Source organism: Teleopsis dalmanni, chromosome 1 (assembly GCF_002237135.1).
Source record: "Teleopsis dalmanni isolate 2A chromosome 1, ASM223713v2, whole genome shotgun sequence".
Taxonomy (NCBI): domain Eukaryota; kingdom Metazoa; phylum Arthropoda; class Insecta; order Diptera; family Diopsidae; genus Teleopsis; species Teleopsis dalmanni.
In genome coordinates, this window is record NC_051846.1 from 16,218,092 (window position 1) to 16,239,946 (window position 21,855).

At 31.3% G+C, this 21,855-nt stretch overlaps 4 protein-coding genes across 4 annotated transcripts; 2 read left to right on the forward strand and 2 right to left on the reverse strand.

Annotated features, from left to right (window-relative positions):
- Nucleotides 1-93: 93 nt before the first annotated feature.
- Nucleotides 94-2,601, reverse strand: LOC119662270 (poly(A) RNA polymerase, mitochondrial). Its single transcript, XM_038071893.1, has 3 exons — nt 1,875-2,601; nt 1,126-1,820; nt 94-1,041 (listed from the first exon to the last, which is right to left on the reverse strand). The coding sequence occupies exons 1-3, from the start codon at nt 2,302-2,304 to the stop codon at nt 292-294; spliced, it is 1,875 nt and encodes a 624-aa protein (XP_037927821.1). The 5' UTR covers nt 2,305-2,601; the 3' UTR covers nt 94-291.
- A 1,474-nt stretch (nt 2,602-4,075) lies between these two features.
- LOC119677647 (uncharacterized protein DDB_G0282077-like) lies at nt 4,076-4,978 on the reverse strand. The gene has a single exon (XM_038089097.1). It carries the CDS (start codon nt 4,976-4,978, stop codon nt 4,076-4,078), a length of 903 nt encoding a protein of 300 aa, XP_037945025.1.
- A 3,587-nt stretch (nt 4,979-8,565) lies between these two features.
- On the forward strand, nt 8,566-9,114 carry LOC119677657 (sec-independent protein translocase protein TatB-like). The gene has a single exon (XM_038089109.1). It carries the CDS (start codon nt 8,566-8,568, stop codon nt 9,112-9,114), a length of 549 nt encoding a protein of 182 aa, XP_037945037.1.
- A 2,011-nt stretch (nt 9,115-11,125) lies between these two features.
- On the forward strand, nt 11,126-19,691 carry LOC119673145. Its single transcript, XM_038084381.1, has 6 exons — nt 11,126-11,738; nt 17,154-17,442; nt 17,509-17,649; nt 17,754-17,944; nt 18,334-18,416; nt 19,231-19,691. Exons 1-6 carry the CDS (start codon nt 11,646-11,648, stop codon nt 19,532-19,534), a joined length of 1,101 nt encoding a protein of 366 aa, XP_037940309.1. The 5' UTR covers nt 11,126-11,645; the 3' UTR covers nt 19,535-19,691.
- The last annotated feature ends 2,164 nt before the right edge of the window (nt 19,692-21,855 follow it).

Here is a 21,855-nt window from a genome sequence, read left to right on the forward strand (position 1 = left end):
ATAGTTTATATTTTTAATAGGATATTCTTAAAGTAATTATGTACATAGGTTTTTTTATAGTGAAATTCATATATAAACGCTTCATTTAAATTAAAAATAAATAAATTTATTTCAATATGAAATATGCATTTTACATGTTTAGCTAATATTTTTGCCTTTCATTCTTATGTATTTTATAATCTGTGATTTTAAGTAATTTTAATTAATAAAAATAAATAATAAAATAAAAAAAAAATAACAATAAACATATAAATTGATGTTAATATTAGTCAGGTAATTTGTAAAATTTGATTACTTTTTCAGATATTGTTTTAAATTAAACTGTTGTAAGTTACATTTAAATATTTGAAATAGTTTTCGTAATGCATCTTTCTTGGACATTGCTTTTATTTCATCTTGATTGTCGTATTTTGCTTCGATTTCTATACCGTCATTTTTATAAGCTACTATATTGACAATAGCTTTTAGATTAACTGCAAAGTTATTGTTTTGACTTCGTTCCTGATATAGTTTATCGGTTTGTTGCATTTGAGTATCGAAATAAGTTTCATTATTAAAACATTGATAAGAGCGCCCAGACCATAGGTCAACAGTACCGCTTATTAACAGATGTGTGGTTTCTAGAGAGTCTTCTGCAAGTTCTTCAGATCCTGATACTCTTACTACATGCAACTTGAATATTTCTACAAATATCGCCATTATAGCAGCGGTATATTCATTAACCCATGTATTATAAATTTCATGGGCATTTGTAGTTTTCGTATAATCAGCTAAAAACCGTAGCTCAGCACGTGAAGGCTTAATGTTGTATTTAAGAATTGTAGGTTTGGTGAAAGTCATGACCATCTGGTTGGTTACAGTTTTAACAACGTTGCATATTAAAGCTTCAAGCATTTGTGCATCGTTTGTTCGAGCGCGAATACATGTAGTGTGAGCGTAACTTATGCAGTCTTTTAAAAATTTCAAATATTGAAAGGAAACATTACTTGTAATATTCCGATTTAAACAGAATGGATCCTGCACTATAACGGAGCGGTCAACCTATATGAAAAATGTATTTATTATTACGAAAACAAACGAAAACGAATTTTCTAAATAGTTTATTTTAAAACCATTTCTACTCACCTGTAAGGGATACACCTTACTGCTTATTTCAGATAGTTTATTTAATTGTTCTGTTAATTGGGTATATTTAAATTTGCCTTCCTTGAATGCATCCAAGTCTATTGGTGTGCCTAGATACGGTGCAATAATGTTCTTCGTGAAGTCAAATTCGTTATAAAATGAGAAGAACCCTTTGATTAGTTCAATGGTAGTTACATTGGTGGGTAATTTGCGGAAACAGTTTTTATCATAAGCATAATTGACGCCTTCAACATAAACTGGATTTATCGCATTTTGTAATTTACTTAATGGCGGGAATAAAGCCTCTCCATTTAGATCCGGATATGGCTGTTGCAGATAGAACAATGCAAGTATAATAAGGGAATAACTAGTCCAGTAACCCGTACGAACAATTTTCGAGTTCTTAGCCCAAAATTTAACGAAAAGCACAAATTTATATAAACGATTATCAGTTTTGAGTACATCTCTTAGGAATTGTGTGTTATACAAACTGTTGGGCGCCGATATATTAATATCGATACTAAAGCCCGTAACTGTATGTTTACATTTCACTATCGGTACTCTGGCTGAACGTAAAGCGTAAACATCGGAAAACTTCTCGCTTCTCCGTATTAAAGAATTCAATTTATTAAAATAATACATTTGTTTTGTCTTGACAATTTCTCCCAGATTTATATGTATGTCTATGTCGCAATCTATTAAATACTGAAAATATATTAAACACATATAAATGCATATATATAATATACCTTTTAAGGCTAAACCTGTAGCGACGGAACCAAATAAATCAACAACGAAATAATCGAATTTTGTTTTTAATTCATTCATAACATCATTTTTGATCCGTTCGTTTACTATACTTAAATTTTCGCTATTCAAACAAACCAATTTAAAAATACTATTTAATTCTTCTCCTTTCACGGAATTCTTAAGGGCTGCGGATATTTCGGAGTGAAACTCTACAACGCTGGAATCCGTGATTGCATTTGATAGACGATTTATTTGTCTATTGACAGCTTTGGGAATTTTTCGTGTATGTGCGTATGTTTCATGCTCCAAACAACTTTGGAAATCCGAAAATTTCTTTTTGCATATTGTACATGTTGTGAATTTATTACTGATGGATGCATTGCCGTCTTTCACCGCGTCCTCCTTGTTTGTTATATCGTCTTCCTCCATTACAAAGCGAATAAAGTCCTTGGCATTTAATGCTCATAAAATAACACAAAATATTAAATGGAAATGAAAAATAGACACACATCACATTATACGTATAGTAAACGCTCTACGAACCTCGACTCAATATTATTTAATGTCATTTATGATTCGTTTTGATCATTTATTAATCGTTACACGGTACAACTACTTTTGTTTTGGCTGTTGCACGTTCAGTGTAGTATACGAATCAGCATTCACTGCATGTGAAACTCATGCATAAATGCTTAACATAAGTGTTAATAATTTGTATGAAATAAAAATATTTAACACATTTAAATTATTTAATGCATTTAGCCGATTCGAACTGTCAAATCAGTTGTTAATTCAATTTTATGTAGTTTTTCCATCTGGTTTTAGCATTTTGGAAATTTAGCACTTTTTAGCACTTTAAATAAAATTATAAAGGATTTACGATTATTACGTTTTTCTCTACATTGCGTAAAAATATCAGAACTTAAAGCAAATTAATTGTAATTGTATAATAGCATACTTAGACCTAATGTTATTTTATATGAGATTGCAAATTCTGCAAAAAAGTTTTTATGCGGCATTTACACTGGCCTCAAAGCAAATGATTCATTCTTGCTTACAAAATTTCAGGCGCGATTGATACGGCATATACACTGGCAGAAAATGGCTCATTTTGGTCAAAAATCGAAAATGAGAAGCGAATGGCTCATTCCTAAATAAAAAATTTTAAGCGCAAGTGCGATCCATTTCATCACATCCTGTATGAATGCGTCTCAACGACGTTCGAATGCGTTCCAAATATGTTCTAAATGCAAAGGAATACATTGAACATACCCTAAATAAAAGCTCTTCATGTCATTTTGACAGTTTGAGAAAGCTGTTTTTCACATATTTACAAAAAAGGTAAACAAATGTTTGGTGATCGTATTTTCTTGAAAACGATGCATCTCTTTTTAGAACTTCTATTTCCCAAAAAGTATTTATCGAAGCTAAAAATATGTTTCCAGTATATATTTTAAGGTTTGAATGTATATTTAACTTTCATGCAACATTTTTTTGGCACAGGCCAAATATTAAATCAACAATCAAGTTGAAAAATCAGCTGTTTGGAATGAGAACAAACGAATTACAACGAATGTAAACAGTTTCAAATGGCTCATTCAAAATGTTTGATGAAATATTAAAAAATTGATTAATTTATTGAAATTGATTTGAATTTTGAATATATTTGCTGTAGGGGTATTTTGTGACTTGCTTTTTACTCACAGTTGTGAGTAATTAATGAGTATTGAGTGTTATTGCAATAAATCTGGATGATTGTGTCAATTATTAGCACAAATCTATTGGCAAGAATGCTATTAGTTTATTTGTCTATAATTCTTTCAAATTAACTCGTGTTGATAACTTTTAGAATGTAATTTATCTAATATTAAATCTTTCTCATAATCTTTCAGGTTCATTTACTATTCATTAATTTGTTTTGAATCATGACCTGTTATTCTATATAATTCCTAACTCAGTTATTCATCTTGTTAGTGAATTAACCATATCCTTTCTGATTTCAATCTACTACCAAGGTTATTACTACTCAGGGATATCTGTATTTTATCAAGTGAGTTTTCAAGTGAAGTATGAATTTAAGAAGAATAAATTTTTTTCAAATTTTATTTTTTTCACCATTACCATATTTATAGCATACAAATATAATTACAAGTCTATGTATAATATATATATTAAGATAAATTTGTTGAAAGTGGCGAATCTAACCACGTTTTGCTCTACCGCTATTTAAACTTCTTGCACGATTTCCTCTACCGCCCGCACTTTTTGCTCTTCTTGCTGGTTGAGCTCTTCTATTATTATTTTGACGTCTAGCTGGTTGTGGTCGCCTACTCGGTGTACTTCTTGCAGGTTTCCGTGCAGGAGTTTGTGCTCTGCGGGCTGGTGCTGGTCTGGCAGCAGGTTTACGTGCTTGTTGTGCTGGTCTTTTGGTTGCTCCATTATTTCTTTTTCCACCTTGATTACGTCTTACACGTCGTCTACTGGGCTTGGGTTGTGGTATAGGTGCTCGTGTTGTAGTTTCTGGTGCTGCAATCGGAACGATATCACCTTCGTTTGATGAACCAGACCCTGAACCAGACCCTGAACCAGATATATTATCGTAAGGCAGATCACCACCATTTTCATTTCCACCAACTTCAATGCCCCCACTATTATTACCAGGATTATCGCCTCCAGTGTTGGGTAAATTACTTCCATTATCAACTTGATCGTCAACATTACCTCCATCATTATTATCTCCAACAGCACCATCGCCAGCACCAGCAGCAGCACCAGAGTCAGACCCAGCACTGTTATCTGCACCAGCACTATCACCATTACCAGCACCTGCTCCGTCACCTACAACAGCGCCGTTATCAACATTAACACTATCTTTAGCTGCACCGCCACCTACGCCCACATCACCATTTCCGTTTTGATCCGCAACTGGTAAATCATTATAATCAGAATAATAACCATTACCAATAACTTCATTTTTCTGCTCTTGGGCCAGAGTTTGCACTGAGCATACCGCCAATACGGCAAGTAGAATTATAAACGATTTCATTTCTTTGCGAATCGAGAGTTCCGAACTGCTTTCTAAACTATTTCTAAAACTCGCCATATTTGGTATTTATATCAATTGAACTTGTCGTTACGCCACATTCTTTGTCAGTTCTTTTAAATACCGAATATTCCATAAATATAATTAAAATTATTTAAAAAAATATTTATTTAAAGACAACAAGTCTAAATTCAATTTGTATTTTTCTATTTATTCAGCAGTTAAATTATTTAATTAAAGTTGATTTGTTGTCTGTTAGAAGAAAATTCCTAATTAGGTAAAAATCGGAAGCTCTGTTTTTGAAAATATTCAAGACAAAGTTATGTATAATTATACTATATATGTTTATTTTAATTAATAAATAATATTTTTTCATAAATTCTTATTTTGAGGAATTAATGAATTCAATAAACTTTTCAACTTTCACAATTTAAGTCCATTTCGGCATTGAAATTATAATATTTTTCAAAATGCTACAAAGCTAATTAAACAAATATAAACTTAATTTATCATTATTTGACTAATCTACAATATTGAATTAAAGACTTTTTAAGTATTTCCGAAACATGTGACCTTTTGTTGATCCAAGGTTTCATCAGAAGATAATATTGTTGTATGCTTTTTTCTCGGTATATATCTTCTATTCTCTGAGACTTTCATTTTTAATTTTTAGAACTAGAAATATGTCTGATTCAGAGTGTGTACGGAATTGGTACAGAATGATTGCACATTATCGGAAATACAGCAAGAGGTTTTGGATGATATTATTTAAGCTGAATTAACTTCATACCAACATTGACTTTTTAATCCGAGTATTCTTGAATAGGCATTTTTTTCGGAGTTCTATTTAAGGAGAAGTTGATTTTTTAAACACATGGTATCTTGTCTTCAAGCTTCTAGAAGAAGTCAGCTCTTTTAAAATACGGTATTACTTCTACTGAGTTCTATTCAAGGAGAGCTTAATTCGTTTAGCGATTGGTACCTTGTTTTCCAAGTTCGTTCTTTCAACATACGAGAAATGAGTTCTTTCAACATACGATATTACTTTCTCTGAGTTCCGTTCAAGGAGAAGTTAATTTATTTCATATGTTGCCTTGTTAAATCTTTCAGCGTATGGTATTATCTTTCATTTAAAAATTTTGATTTCATTATTAACTGAAACAAGTGCAAGTTTGCTGTTTTACAGTCCTTTAATTTAACAGATTAGAATTTAAGCATATACATTAAGACCGAAAAGTTTTCGGAAATTCTCATTTAAAATTCGCGCGCTGTATATTTTTCGATATTTTAAGTTTATGTAGTTTGGCAGCACTGTCCTTAATTACTATGCCAAAAATGAGCGCGATCTGTCAGACAGTTCGTTTTCGGCAGCTGTTGAAACCAGTTCACCTCAGTAGTGCGTTGCGAAAAAAACAATGGAAAAAAATATTGAACAAAGAGTTTGCATCAAATTTTGTGTTTCGAACGAATTTCGTGTGCAGAATCGTTGCGAATGCTACAAAAGGCTTATGGGGAATCAGTTTTATCGAAAACTCAAGTTTATGAGTGGTACAAAGCCTTTCAGGACGGTCGTAAGACCGTCGAAGACATTTCGCAACGCACTACTGAGGTGAACTGGTTTCAACAGCTGCCGTAAACGAACTGTCTGACAGATCGCGCTCATTTTTGGCATAGTAATTAAGGACAGTGCTGCCAAACTACATAAACTTAAAATATCGAAAAATATACAGCGCGCGAATTTTAAATGAGAATTTCCGAAAACTTTTCAGTCTTAATGTAGGATAATAATTAGATTATAGAATAGGAAAGTCTAAATACAAGATACTAATGTTGATATGGACTGTTATGGATTTTTACATTGGTACTTTTTCTAGTTTCAACATCTGTAGCGTATACCGTGACAGCTTTCAGCTTGATTTTATAGGAGACAGATGGTCAATATGGACAGATAAACTATTAAAACTACAAATACAATTTATACTATTGTGATGGTAATTTAATCCTTTAGGAACTTCAAAATTTCAAAATATCACCTAACATTATATGCAATTTATAATATTGTAAATGATAATGGTGACTTAACCCTTTAGGAACTTCAAAATTTCAAAACATTACCTACCATCATAGTTAATATGGTAGGGCAAAAATCACAGATATGTATTCAATAAAATAATTATTCAATAAAATAGCTGATCATCCCAGCAATTCCTGAGATACAAGTGACGAAAGGAAGATTTGCTGAGATCGGTTCTTTCATGCTCTAAACAAAAGAGGAATTTACTATAAAAGTGATGTAAATTGTTTGGTTACCGAGTATCGTTCTAATGAGTCACACCCAGAGGAAAGAATAAACGTGCTAGGTGTAACCAATTTCATCAAATTATTATTCAGTTAAAACATCGTTTCAGGGTACCTGTTTTAATTTCATTGACGGTATTAATTCCTGAAGGAAGCTGGAGACAATACCGGAAAAGTGTTACGATAACTGAAAAAAATTATATGAGTTGCATCTTATGAGGCCTATTCCAAGAATATTTATGAATCACAGAATGATGACGCTGTTATGGGCGCTTACAAGAGAAAAGTTTTCTGTAAGACCTTTGGTCCTCTACGAATTGACAACGACTACGGTATCCGAATGAATAACAAGCCTTATGAACTTTATCACAACATTGATATGAATCAGGGAATTGCCATCCATTAAGCGTGAGAATGTATGACGATGCTCCAGAACATGATTGAAGTTGCAGTTGAAGAAATAAGGCATAGAGGTAGATCATGTCTCCGGAGAAGTGATCAAGTTAAGAGAACACTAATCATGTTTAAAGGTGTTGCGTCAGGCGGAAACTCGTTAAACGGATGTTATGGACAATTAATTATGAAAATGAGGTTGTAAATGGTTGTTGTTGTTGATATGATTGTCACCTCTTTTATTGCACCGATCTTGCGGTCGTTGAAACTTTGACGATTGTGGTAGGTAATTAGCTTTGGTATGTAGACTGGCAGTACTTATAATCAACAACAATAGCTAGTTTCATATAATAATTCCTGCAGATTTTTGAACATGAGAAATATGGTATGTACAATTACCTTTATTGAAATAAATATATTATTTGGGACAATATTTGAAAATGGTTTAGGTATAGTTATCGTAACTTAAGCTGTGCATGATCATACTTATATATACTTTATTGACTTTAAGTCGCAGAATCTCCATATATTGATATTAACTCTTTAGATTTGGGATTCTATTTTTTCTTAAACAGTCTTAAAGGCGTGACTTTGTTTCTTTCTCTAAATGTTGATTACTCGTATTACCTGAAAAAATATTATTCAAGACGCCAGATGTAAAGTATATGTAAACACTCACATACAAGTTATAGTTTTGGTGTTTTGATATATTACATAATCTTAAACATATTTTTCAAAATAAATTGTTAGACTTTAACTCGTTGTCTATTTAAATATTTAATATAAAGAAAACATATTTTATTTTTGCTTGTTTTATTTATAATTATTTATTTAATTCTTGAATTTACAAAGAAACTGCACAATGGGTTTGGTATAAATAGAGCTAAAATTCTGATTAATTATATTAGTTATTCATTCAACTAAGGAATTGGAAGAACTGCGAACGGAGATTAAAAATGTTTAAACTGACACTTTTAATATTGGCGGTGGTAATTATGCAGGGTTTCGCTTATGGCGAGGAAATAGAAGATTATGATGATGATTATGCATATTCTTATGATGATTATGAAACTGATGCGGAATTTGATAAAGATCCATCTGATGAAAATGGCAATCCCGGTAATAACAATGTGGCACAGGTTGAAAATCAGCAGTCTGCAGTGCCAATTGATGATAATTATTCAAATGATGCGATTGAGAGTCCAGAACCATCAAGTCAAGCTGCAAGTACACCTCCACAAGTTGCTGCCCAGCCTACGAATCAAAATCCAAAACCATCCAGTCCAGTTTCGAATACATCTCCTGTAGCTGCATCCAAACCTGCACCACCATCACCCAATAAACCTAGCAATACGCCTGCTTCCAAAAAGCAAGAAGTGAAAAAACCATCAAAAAAACCAGCAACAAAAAAAACCCGAACAACTAAGAAGAAAGCTACCATCAAGAAACCTACAAAGAAACAAGTCAAAGTAGTAAAGCCAAAAAACAATAGAAAACAAGGCTAATCGGAATTTGACGTCAACTAATATTTTTTTACACCTATCTAAATAAACTTTTTAAATTTTTAGTATTTGAACAACTAATTTCTTTTTTACGCATTAGACCCTAAAGCAAATTATTATTTCAATTTCTGCAAATAATAGCACATTTTAATAAAATATTTTTAGATTCATATGAGTTTCGGGTTTAAAAAAAGAACTTATGAATTTGTCTGACCCCTGTTTTTTATACACAAAAACAAAAAAAAAATACTACAACAATAATAAAATGTTTAAAGTTTTCATTTTGCTTCAAATCTTAAGAAAAACAAAACGGGCTAAGGACTATGGAAGTATGGCGGAGAGTATATATCGAATAATATTAGCTTACCTTCAATTACGAAACACTGCAAAAGTAACAATCTAAAATTTTTAGAAGTATTGTTAACACTCCATGATATGTATTAGAGCTCTTGTGAAAAAGGAATAGCAAGGATAAATAGGCAAGTTAAAGAGGTAGATGTAAGCCTTCTCGGCAATAAGCAATTTTCAAGAGGTTAAGAAGAATTCAAGGCAACAAGCAATTTTCAAGAGGTTGAGAAGACTTCAAGGCGCGCTAAAGAGGTAGCTGTAAGTGTTATCGGCAATAAGCAATTTTTAAGAGGTTAAGAAGAATTAAAGGCAATAAGCAATTTTCAAGAGGTTGAGAAGATTCAAGGCAATAAGCAATTTTCAAGAGGTTGAGAAGACTTCAAGGCACGCTAAACAGGTAGCTGTAAGTGTTCTCGGCAATAAGCAATTCCTAAGAGGTTGAGAAGACTTCAAGTTTTAAATATTATATATTTTTAATGTTAAAGTATTCTAAGTGTTTCTAGTTGTATAAAAGGTGCTCTTATGGAAACCATTAATTCATGTAATACAACTGTGTTCAGTAGCATATCCAGGGCGGATAAAGGGATAGATCATTCCTTTGCAATATAATCAGCAAATAATACACTAAAAAAAAACACTGTTCGAAGAATTTTTTTAACTATATCGCCCCTTTGGCATAATCCTGGCTACGCTATTGACTCTGTCTAAAACTTCGCTTATTATTATTAAAAAAAAGGTGAATAGAACAAAATATAAAAACAATTATAAGGTTTATCAATTTACAACTTACGTCCCAATAGATTTACTAAGTGACGTATTAAGAAAATTTGGCCGCTCCAAGTGAAGAGCCCGTTTTGGAATAATTTTTTCGTAAGTGTAATGAGCGATATTTCTGTTTTTTAAAAATGAATAGATAAAATATTTCATTTCTTGCAATAGACAAGATATAGTTATCATAAGAATTGAATCAGAGATCAGCAAAGATTAAATTTCTTATACTTCTGAATAATGAGGGGAGAAGCCGGTCTATCTTTATTTCTTTTATTTATTTATACCTAAATTTTCATTAATTAATAAAATAAAGTAAAATAAATGAAATTTATATATCAGAGCATATCTAAAGCTTCTGAGACAATGTATTACAATGGCTTTCAATATTTATTCCATCACAATAAATGATATTTTAGGTGCTTTGTTCGTAGACCCAGGCATGAGCGCTGGATACAAACGGTAGTTGGGATATCGTTGCGTAGTTCATATACATTCAATTCAGTTTACTTAGTCGATGAGGTAAGAATTCAAAATACTGATAATAATTTATAAGTTTGTCTAAATGCATAAGCACCTGAGCACCTGAGCACCTAAGCACCGAACTGAAGCCGTTCTATTGTAAATTCTAAATTAAGCGACTGATACGCGAAATATGCGCTAATAACATTTATTTTTAATGATACGAGTAAGTTCACTTAGTTCATTGTTTATGATAAACTGTAATGCTATATTCTTATAGAAGAATAATTAGAAAATTTATAATATTTCTTTCACATATTCATATTGATAAAGCCAACATTATCGACACTGAAACCTTATCAGTGGCCTGATAATATTTTGGGCTGATGCGTAAACACAATATTTGTAAAGAGTTAATGAGCGCTCAATGGCAGCAGTCGTCTGTAGTCGGTAGCCAAACTTAACAGGTGGACGGATACTCGCGATATTCGGTACTCGCAGGTATCCACGGGGAGTGACTTCTCGCCGAACAGTGAGCAAAAATACACTTGAACGCAGTAATTAAACGAACGTTAACTGAGCGAGACCTGCGCGTCGGCGAATTCCAATTTTCATTTAAGAAAAGGTTTTAAATTTTATCTACTAAATTGCTAAATTGCTAAATTAGTTCAATATTTAATCTATCTCGAAACGAACAAAAACAATTGCACGTATGGAGAGCAAAGTTTTATGTTAAAATAGTTTTGCTTTTATCGAAAGAAGAAATTTTTAACTCTTTTGTGCATTGATCGGAACGAATTTTCAGTTCGGCCTGACCAAAGATACAACGCGCGTCTCTCTAATTATTTTTGGATTTTGGATTTAGTGCGTCAATCAGAATTTTTTTTTGAATTCCTACATAAATTGGTTAAAATAATAAATATTAAGAAAGTGCAAAGCAAAAATATTATATCAACATGAACAGCGCTTACGGATATAACCGCCCGGGCACTATAAAAAACTACAGCTGTTTACGCAGAATAGCATTATGGGCTGGCGTTTTGGGTGCGGTAAGTAAAAACAAGATCCAACGTAGGACATAATTCTTCTATGTTTCAGTATATAGAAGAATTTCAAGTAGTGATATAAAATAATATGAATATATATTGTGCTTGCTGCTGACGTTCTCAGAAACCTTGCCTATTGGATTTAAAATTTGCCTTTCACTTTATTTACCCATATTTCGCTATCATTTTATTTTTCTAACATAATGAGCACTTTCATTGATATTCGTTATCACATTCCAAAGTCATGTGTAATTTTTTCCAATTACTGGTCCAATAAAAAAATATAATAATGAAATATTCACTTACAATATTGACACTACTTGGCTCTATATCAATAGAGTCACTTATCTAGCACATAGTCTACCTTGATCTAGTTACAACGTCCACCAGAGTTGGACAGAATAAAAAGTTTATCGATTTTTAAATTAAATAGTTTTTACACGTCCAAGATATTCTATGTACTGAGTATCTGTAGTAACAATTGATTAAATACAAGTCATTAAAATCAAGTACAGAGTTATATCCTGTATTACAAATTATTGTGAAATGTATTCAAGAAATCTCATTGGAGTCAGATTTTCATAAGCAAGAACGACTGATTCTTCACTATCTTCACTATGATAACAAGTACTGTCATCGTTATACTCAGCAGAGTCTAAGGACTAGCATTTATAGTTTTGATGGATATCTTGCGTACATGTTTCACATTTTCAAAGATACCGGACGTAGAGCTTACTACTCTGAAAATCGTTCCCGAAATTGTTGCCTTATTGGATGCGGCTAAGTTATTGTAAAATCTAAAAAATCAAACGCCAAAATTAAAGCACCAATCTTTAGCTATAAACTGACACTTATCAATAGATATCTGCATTTGAGTTAATACAGTTAATATTGGAATATGACAGTCATGTCGATTTCTGAGTTTTCTTATACTGAGAATTGAGAATTGTATGCATTCAAAAAAACTGATATAAATTTTGTTTAAGTTTAAAAACATTTCAAACCCCCTCATATTATTGTGTATATGGGTTATATTTGGTAAGGTTATATTAGGTTAGGGTGGGTTGGATTTAGTTAGGTTGGTGTCATCATTCTAAGGTTCATTTGAGTTCAAATAACGGATCGTCGTGATACCATGGAAAGGTTATATTATGTTTGACTTGATAAACATGACAATCTCAGTGAATAAAAATGAATGGATAAACGGCATTGGGGAATGAAGACTAATATTTGTGAAAATCGTATCAGAACTTAGCACTAGAAGAAAATGTTAAGACTAACACACTTATATTGTCCCAAGCAGTGATCTTATTATGATCTTAATGGAAAATTTCTTATCTCAATAAAAGATTTGTTATTTTTAGAGTATATAATTCGCCTCCAAGTCACTGAAGATCTATAACTTCGTTAGGATCTTTATACCGTACGTTACAATGAAGTACAGCAGGCTGTAGTGTCATTATTGAAATTTATTATAGAAGGAGAAAAAGAAAGTGACCGTGAGAAATATCGATTTACCGATATCTATTTGGCAGTCTCTCTAGCTAACATTAAACCAGTTTCTCACATTGTGAGCCGAACTTCACATATTGGAAGTTTTTGTGATCAATGCAGATCTATTAAAGAAATGGGCATTATTTTTAGATAAATATTGTCGAACCTATATAAATAAGGAATTTTGGTAATTGTTATGTAGTATCACTATCAGTATGGAGAGTGTTAAACTTTCGGGAAAGCCAAAGCTAACGTTTTTCCTTGTTTTCATTAAGTATTTTAGATCATTCTGTGATATGGTGTTGATAAGATAAAATTGTAATTTACGCATATATATTTTTATGATATGTGTTCAGCATTTTATTCTTAGTTTTTTGATCCGTGTCTTCATTTACTAACGATAGTCTGTTACGGCAGTTGGGAACAAGATTATGAAATGAGTGATTGAAATAGGTACATAGTATGTAAATAGGGATTGAAAGTATGATTATTCACTTTCATATCAGACTTGAAACTACGGAAAGTGGGTGCTGAATCATATTTGGGGTTTTATTTGTACTTGACTATGGTAGAATAATAGGCTATACTGTGAAAGTAATGTTATCGATTGATTAAAAGTGAATCACATTTGAATAAGTTAAGTACAATTGATATGAAAACTCTTCACCTTTCTCCTTAAAGGTACAAAAAAAGTTCTAATAAAATCATGACTTGTACAAAATAAATTCAGTTTATTCGTATGATATATCACATGAATGACCATCTTAAAAATTATTTGAGTATTTTAGAAATCATGAATATATTTTCATTCACTTTGTGTAACCATAATTAATTATTATTAATTATATCTCGTATTGCAAGATATCAGCAAATCTCTTCAGCTTGATTAGCTTAACATATATATTTTTGCCTATCTTCTACTTCATTTTAGTTATCCAATATCTGAAGATGAAGAGATGTAGGATCATGTTTTGCTTTATATACTCTATTTTCGTATAATTTGATTGGTTAAAGAATAATAATTTTGAAATAAAATGAAACAAAATTTTGAAGTAATGACCGACAGTGACTTGAAGCGTGAGGTCTACTTAACCTACTGCTTTATATAATTTAGAGCCCGTAATACCTATAACGCGACTTTTATGCTCGATGATATGAATGAAATCGACTAAAGACAACAGCATGAAGTTTTTATATTTCAAATCAACATACGTCTAATACGGAAAATCCAATATATTATATATAGCAAGATTATTTCATTATTTTTACACGTAAATAGCTATCATTTTAAGTCTATATGGGGCAGTCTGTTAATTTAGTATAATAATTTTTGTTTTGCCAATAAGTCATTTTATTTTATAACATGGTCTTCTTTTAACTAGATACTTTATACCACCCTTTAACTTATTTTATCCGTTAAAATATAAACTCCTTTATCTTGATACATTTAGTTCAGCTTTATTCCAATTATATTTATTCCTTTCAAATGATTGGTTTCTTCAAGGTATCCTTCTTAACCCATATCTCTTACCGCTGAGTTATTTCTTCGCGTTCACAAGCTGGAAATATTTGTAGGAGATTTCATCTGGAGAATATGCTTAGTGGGGTATCAGTTCATTGTTCAGGTTATGAATCTTCGCCATAGCGACTGCTCACGTGTCCCCGCCCATAGTCTTGATAGGAGAGCAGTTTTTATTTGTCACATGAAGACGTTTATGCTTCGAATCGACGTCGTGTCTAGATCGGAATAATATTGAAATGTTAAAACAGTGTTATTTTTAAAGGTTATCGTCCTAATAACTTTTTCATGTCCTAATGTTCATATACTAGAGTGCTTAGCTCAGTAAAGATGGGCAAATTTTCACGGACCTTCACTCGTCGATCGTTTAGCACCTTGCCATGGGTTTTTTACGATTTCTGGTGTTCAACGTTATTTGTGCTGGCACGACCACAATGGAATTCAGTACTCATTTCTGAACGATTAAACTTAATGGTGGCAAGTCCATCGTATTTATTAAGCCATTCTTGATTTCGGTGATGGTTTATTTATGCTTCAAATAATGCTTGATGACCATACAAAATTTCTTTTTTTCATTTTCGTTCAAACCTACGAAGTTATCTGGTTTTAATGGCCGTCAAATACAAATTATATGACGCAGCTTGCTCAAAATTTTACGGTAGTTGATAGGACCAATATTGTATTCAAACTGCCCCCGTATACGAGTATTAGCTATTATTAAGTATTAAATATATTGTTACCGATAATTTGATTTTTCAACAAATAATACTATTTAATGGAATAAATTTAACTTTTAAAATTAAATATTGAGTTTCTGTTACAACGAAATCTGACTTTTGTTGACCTGACCTGATTGAAGGGATTTACAAGACCTGATAAAAATCCCCTCAAATGTGAACCTTAAGCAATGCGAAATATAATCGCCATCAGCTCCTTAAATTTATTTTTGTCAAAAAATAATCAATTAAAAAAAAAAAATTGCAAAAACTATTTTGTAATTTTTTAATTTGGCTCGGTACGAAAGGGGTTATTTTATTATTATACATTATTATTTTATTGATAAACAAAAATATTGTTGTAATTTACTGATAAAATAGGGAATATCAATCAACTTCATTGAGTCACTTGACAAAAATCAACTTCGCGATACTAACAAATTTCATTTCTTATGCAATTAATTATTTTTTGTTTTTATTTATTAACGTAAAAATAAATAATTAAGTAACGCTGGACAGATATTAATTAATAGATGCGATACGAAGACTTGATATGATAAAGATTTGATTACTAAGAACTCAAAACTCGACATATTTGCACAGAGTATAGATTGTACCTGAAACTTCCGAATGGGAAATGAATGGAAATCCAAATTTCAGAGCCTTATCTGCTCTGAAAAGTTACAACAAGTTTTATGGGATTTTGTATATATAACTAATTTCCCAGAAATACTAATGACTTACGACTACGACTTAGTAACTTGTAAAATACTATTTGATTAATAAAGCAACTAATAGCTGCATGAATGCAATATTTCGGTATAACTTCTTGGGCCAAAATTAACTGAATATCTATTATCTTTTCTTCCTTACTAACATCTCCGATATTGACAATTCCGTGCCTGTTTTTAAACTTCTTAAGGATTTTTTCTTGTTTTCTTCTTCTAAATTCTGTTAATCTATTCTAAAATTTAAATCATGATTTTCTTCTACTACTTTTCTGTGGTAGAAAAGCTAATTTTCTACACCATGACTAAGAGTTCGTTCGAGGACTATAAAGTAGATTTAGTTTATATTATTTAGAAGTATAAATATTTATTAAGATTATATATATCCTCTTAATACACCATAAAAATTTATTACAGTGTTGCTCATATGTATCTATAGGTGTAGTCCGAATAGTTTTATTAACAAGCGAGAGAATGACATATAATGAGATGGAGGGAAGAAGTGAGAGAGAGAGAAAGGAGGGGATAATAAATTTAAAACCAGATTCATCTAAGAAAGCGATGGTGATATATTTTTTATAAGCGTATTTCAATTAGTATAATTTTTCTTGAACTCTTGGTGTGCGGAGGTTTTGGGGTCTACTAAAATTGTTTAAATATGCAAGATAAGATGAGTGGATCTTACACTCTGTATTTAAAAGAATCTGTAGTTGTTTTAACCTAAAACTGAACAATGAGTAGTTTTGAACAAGTAATTCTTATATTTCTATGTCATAGGGTCGCATGTGTTATAATAATGAAAATAGTTTACCATTGTTGTCCTAAGCCAATACTTTTAAGGATTAATTTAAAAAAAATTTACTTATTTTCTAATAGAGTGACAGTTTTGAACACATTTAATTAATTATAAGTTTATTAAACTTAAATTAGTTATTATTTATATTATTTTTTAAACTTTTAGATACAATCTATTGTCTGGATAGCTTTGACAATAACTGGAATTGTATCCTACAGCTGTCATATAACTGCTCCCGCTATGTCTACTACTTATGCGACCTTAATTCCAACAGTATTCATCCAGCTTTACTTCAGAAGTAGCGATTGTAGTCCAGTAGACTTTCCGGGATATGATCATACGATGTTGTTCAGTGTGGGCAAAGTGTTTGACGCAGAAGATATTTTAATATGGAACTGTGTGTACTTAGGACTTGCCGCTTGCTGGCTTATATCGTCGGTATTGTTAATAACAAGTAAGTTTACCTTCCAGATTATTTTTTCCATTATATTTCAACAAAATCAAAATTTTAAAATTTTAGATTTAAAGAAAGATAACATTAAGCACACGCTTTTCGTATTGTACACTTGGGTTCTCATAACTCTGGGCATTTGTTTAATGGATTTAGCATTGGGTATTATATTCGGAATTGATTACGATAAGTTCTATAGTGCCGCTACTGGTGAGTACTGAATATATATGATATGTATAACAATAGTAATAATATATTTTACGATATGTGGTGTATATATGGTATATATTATGCATTTTATTAATATGTTTCAGAATATGATGTGGACGTTATGAATGGCCAAACTGTGAACCCCATGGCTGCGCAGCTTATAGCTGGCATGGTTGTTTCCATATCTTTGATGATCATATCGTTCAAGGGTTTCGTACTTTGGATTATTAATGTTGGTTTGATGACGTATCTGCTCATGCGTGCTGCATGCATTGTCAGAGATAAGGACGGAAATGTAAGTTCCAAGAAGTAACAAAGAAACTGGTGATTAGGTTAAATTGTTTTATTTTGAAATATAAGTTCGGAAGTATTTACTATTGTTAAATTGTATGCATTGTTAGCACTGGTAAAAGATATTTATTATGTCTTTTATAATACCTTTATTTACTGAATGAGTAAAAGATAATTTTCGCAATTTTATAAGTACTTGTGGTGATAAGAAATTCAAAGTAAGACTAACGCATAATAAAAATGATATGTGAAATCAGATTAAATTAAAGTCGTTAATATTTTATTTGTAGCAGCGGACATTACTCATTTGTTACGAATTTAATTTACTTAATATGAAAAGAATGTTATTTTTTTTTTAATAGAGAATAATTTTAATTTACGTTCTTTTTCTAGGATACCTTATTCAATCCCCGAAAGGAGTCTGATGACATCTTAGCGACACGAACAACTATAAACGCTTATGAGGAAAAAACTCCGTAAGTTCAAAAAAAGTAAAAATATTTAAAAATTTAATAAATTCACTGAAACTCATAAGTATTCTATCGAATATGTGTAGCAGTATATTTTTCTATTGCTGTATTATTATTAATAGAAGACATCAATAGTATACTGTGAGGCTTGATTAGAGGGCATTGGTTAAACATTACATTATCTTTTGTTTCAAGGCTCAGAGCTGGTTGAAGTTACTTAACAGTTCTCTGACAATTGCATGATATGAGCAGATAAGATCAGAGGGCATTTCCTTCAAAATTTAATAGAATCTGTTGCTATTGTCAGCCATATTATTAACCAGTAACTCCAGCAAAAAGTAGTAGATGGAAATTAGATGTTTTGAATAACCAGGCAACCTGCCGTTCTTATTGGAACATTTGTCAGATGAGATGGGGTTTCTTATGGGTTGCCCTAATCTGCAATACCATCTCAACAAGACTTAACTGTCTGATATGACATATTGCTGTTTCTATTTTCTGTCTCATATATAACGTGACTACACGGCTTCGCGCTGTGCTAGGAGAAGGAGTCTGAATCATCGATCATAAGGAATTTGACGATAATAAATAAAATTATTCTAGCCTTTGTAAGGTAGGCGGTAAATTTTCTGTTCTGTTCTTTTCAGTATAGATCTTGCTTGAAGAATGAAATATCTTTAAATGTCACTGTACCTTTTAGGGGGATAGCTTTTTCCACTTTCATTGAAATGAATTTTTTATTATTATTGTTTTTTGTACAAAAAAAAATTGTAAATATTCTAAAACTTATTAAATGTTGCATTTTCTTATATTACACTAGAGCTCCAGTACCTTACACCAATGAGGCATTTATACCTGATAACGTATCATCAGTAACATTGGAACTGAATCAGGAACCATTGACACGAGCAGCACGCATGTCAGTTGATGTTTCGTTACAAGAGCGCCGCTTCAGAAATATTGACTCATTCCAACAGTTCCCACCGCCAAGAAGTAATAACAGACCCGAGTCAATACATGAGAGCGCTGTGGTTACTGAAACAGTAACCGCTTTCCCAGCACCTGATTACTCACCACCAATGTCTCGATCCAATGGAATGCTACGCAATCAAAGATATCAGTAGAAAAGCAAATTAATTGCATGCTTTGTTATTATTTTTTTTTTTTTTGTTAAATTTTATATATAACAATATTTGTTTGTTTATTTTATTAATTTATTAATGTGCTATTATATACACGTGTGTATGCATCCAATATGTACTCTTGCCATATGAATTAAATTTGTTTTACTACAAAAAATGTGTTTTAATGGTTTTTTGTTTATTATTTATTTTTTCAAATTTGTTTATATAGAAGTCAGCTTATACCTCGTAATAAGTTTTTATTTTACAATATAATATTTGGGTTTGACTTAAGATTGGAATATTTTTCCATATAAGGATATGCATATATATTATGAATGACAGAAATCTTTTCGATTTTAATAACAATTCTGAATTATATATACAAATATAAATATTTACAAATAATAACATTTGTTTTTTCTTACGGAATCAGTGTTATTTTCGTTTATGACTTTGGAGATAGTAAAATTGATAAGGCCCACACACGGACTTTGTTAACTTTCACGCTCTTCGAAAGTAAAAATAAAAATAAAAATAATATCATTCAAATACGCAGTGCAAGAAATTAAAATTCTATTAATCACTCTAGGCACCTCTAAGACACTGACAAATTAATTATTTTACACTTTTCTAGTGTTAAGGTACGAATAATTATCTCTTAAGCACAGGGACTTATAGAGTGTAGTTACTAGTAAGGTCGTAATAATATGTCGATCCTTTCATTTATTTTCAAGCTCAAGTGCATTGGTAAAGTAAACAATAATATTAAAGTGCTACTTAAAGTTTTACTATTATGAGAACTTAATTGAAGAGGTTACCACTTCTCTACGTCTACTCATCGAAACATATAATTATGGACATGCTCAACCTTTTAAATTTTAATTAAATATTATGAGTCTTCTTTTTCTCCAAACAAAAGAAGAGTCATTCATTTTCTCCATAAAAAAGAAGACTCATTCTTTTTCTCCAAAAAAAAAGAATACTCATTCACTTCAATCCAAGGGCTACACTAACATATAAATTTTTAAGAACCTACAACCATTTCGAGCTTTTAAAAATATCTAAGACACTCTTTAATGAGAAGTTTTGCAATTATTCTATAAATTAAGTTACAAATCCACTTTAATGTATAGGAATATGTCATATATGTGTAATGAAGTTGCTTAAAATGTATAAATTACTACCTCCATTATTCTTCTTACTCTAAGTCCAAATAAAGTAAGGAAAATCGTATGAATGGGAGATTGATGTTTAAACAATAGCTAGAGTAATGGTTAACTAAGAAAGACTTTTACTAGAAAGTCTTGTAACTAAGAAAAAACAGTCCAAAAAATTCTATTATAAACCTTCCTGTATTTACTGCGTACTTATTCAGTTAACAGACATGTATCATCTTTAGTTGCGTTTAGTAGCCTTCATCAGCATGCCCAAACAAAAGACTTTGATCAAAAGTTTGCTGCCATCATTTGGTATATTGAAGGCTATACGTAGTAATCTTATAGTATAAGATGATGACCTGTACGATGGTTTTTATCAATAAGTATCGAATCAAAAACCTTTACAGATGCAGTATTTTTATTTGTTGACACAATATTATAAAACCGATTAAGTAACAGAGTATCACTAAAACCCCTCTCAAAATTACATCGATACTCCTTGCTAAGACGTACAGTATCATAGATCTTAATATCTTAATATCTCTTTTTATTAATTGTTATTAATTATATTATTATTTAGCGTGTGAGTTTTATTGCAAAGTAATAATGATTCTCTGTTGCTCCTGGAAGCTGATGACATTTGTTTGCATGTATGTTCTCAGTTCAAGTCTTTTGCAGTTTCGAAATGGAGTACTACAAAGTCTTCGCCAGATCTACGCCTGAAATTTTTAGGGATAAAATATATCTTATTACTCCAGCATAACTGTTGTCGTCCAAACGAGATCTGGATATAGTTATGTTGTTATGACAGTTTGTGTTTAACTGAAAATTTATTACTTTTGGGCGACGTCTATATGTTTTCTTGCTGAAACGCACACACAAATTTCGTTCCGAAGAGGTGGCAAGTTTCTTTAAGTTCCACATTCTCTCCTTTCTTCTTCTTTGCTCTTTTTTTAAATCTTTCCACGTAACATCGTATCCATTTGTGCAAGTTCCTTGTCATCCCTTGAAAATTTCAACAATCTATTATATATATAGTGGCGTGGGCTTCAAGACGGTTAAGAGACATATTTGTGAGCAGTAAGTATTTACTAAAAGAGCCATTTGATTTGCTTGTTTTTCTGAATCGGAAAAAGTTTTAATATTTATAACTTTAGATTTGGA

Coding starts and splice junctions, on each gene's coding strand:
- LOC119662270 (XM_038071893.1), bottom strand. CDS start 2,304: ATGGAGGAAGACGATATAACAAACAAGGAGGACGCGGTGAAAGACGGC. Junction 1,821..1,874: donor TACAGGTTTAGCCTTAAAAG/GTATATTATATA, acceptor AGTATTTAATAG/ATTGCGACATAGACATACAT. Junction 1,042..1,125: donor GTAAGGTGTATCCCTTACAG/GTGAGTAGAAAT, acceptor TTTTTCATATAG/GTTGACCGCTCCGTTATAGT.
- LOC119677647 (XM_038089097.1), bottom strand. CDS start 4,978: ATGGCGAGTTTTAGAAATAGTTTAGAAAGCAGTTCGGAACTCTCGATT.
- LOC119677657 (XM_038089109.1), top strand. CDS start 8,566: ATGTTTAAACTGACACTTTTAATATTGGCGGTGGTAATTATGCAGGGT.
- LOC119673145 (XM_038084381.1), top strand. CDS start 11,646: ATGAACAGCGCTTACGGATATAACCGCCCGGGCACTATAAAAAACTAC. Junction 17,945..18,333: donor TCAGAGATAAGGACGGAAAT/GTAAGTTCCAAG, acceptor TTCTTTTTCTAG/GATACCTTATTCAATCCCCG. Junction 18,417..19,230: donor GCTTATGAGGAAAAAACTCC/GTAAGTTCAAAA, acceptor ATATTACACTAG/AGCTCCAGTACCTTACACCA.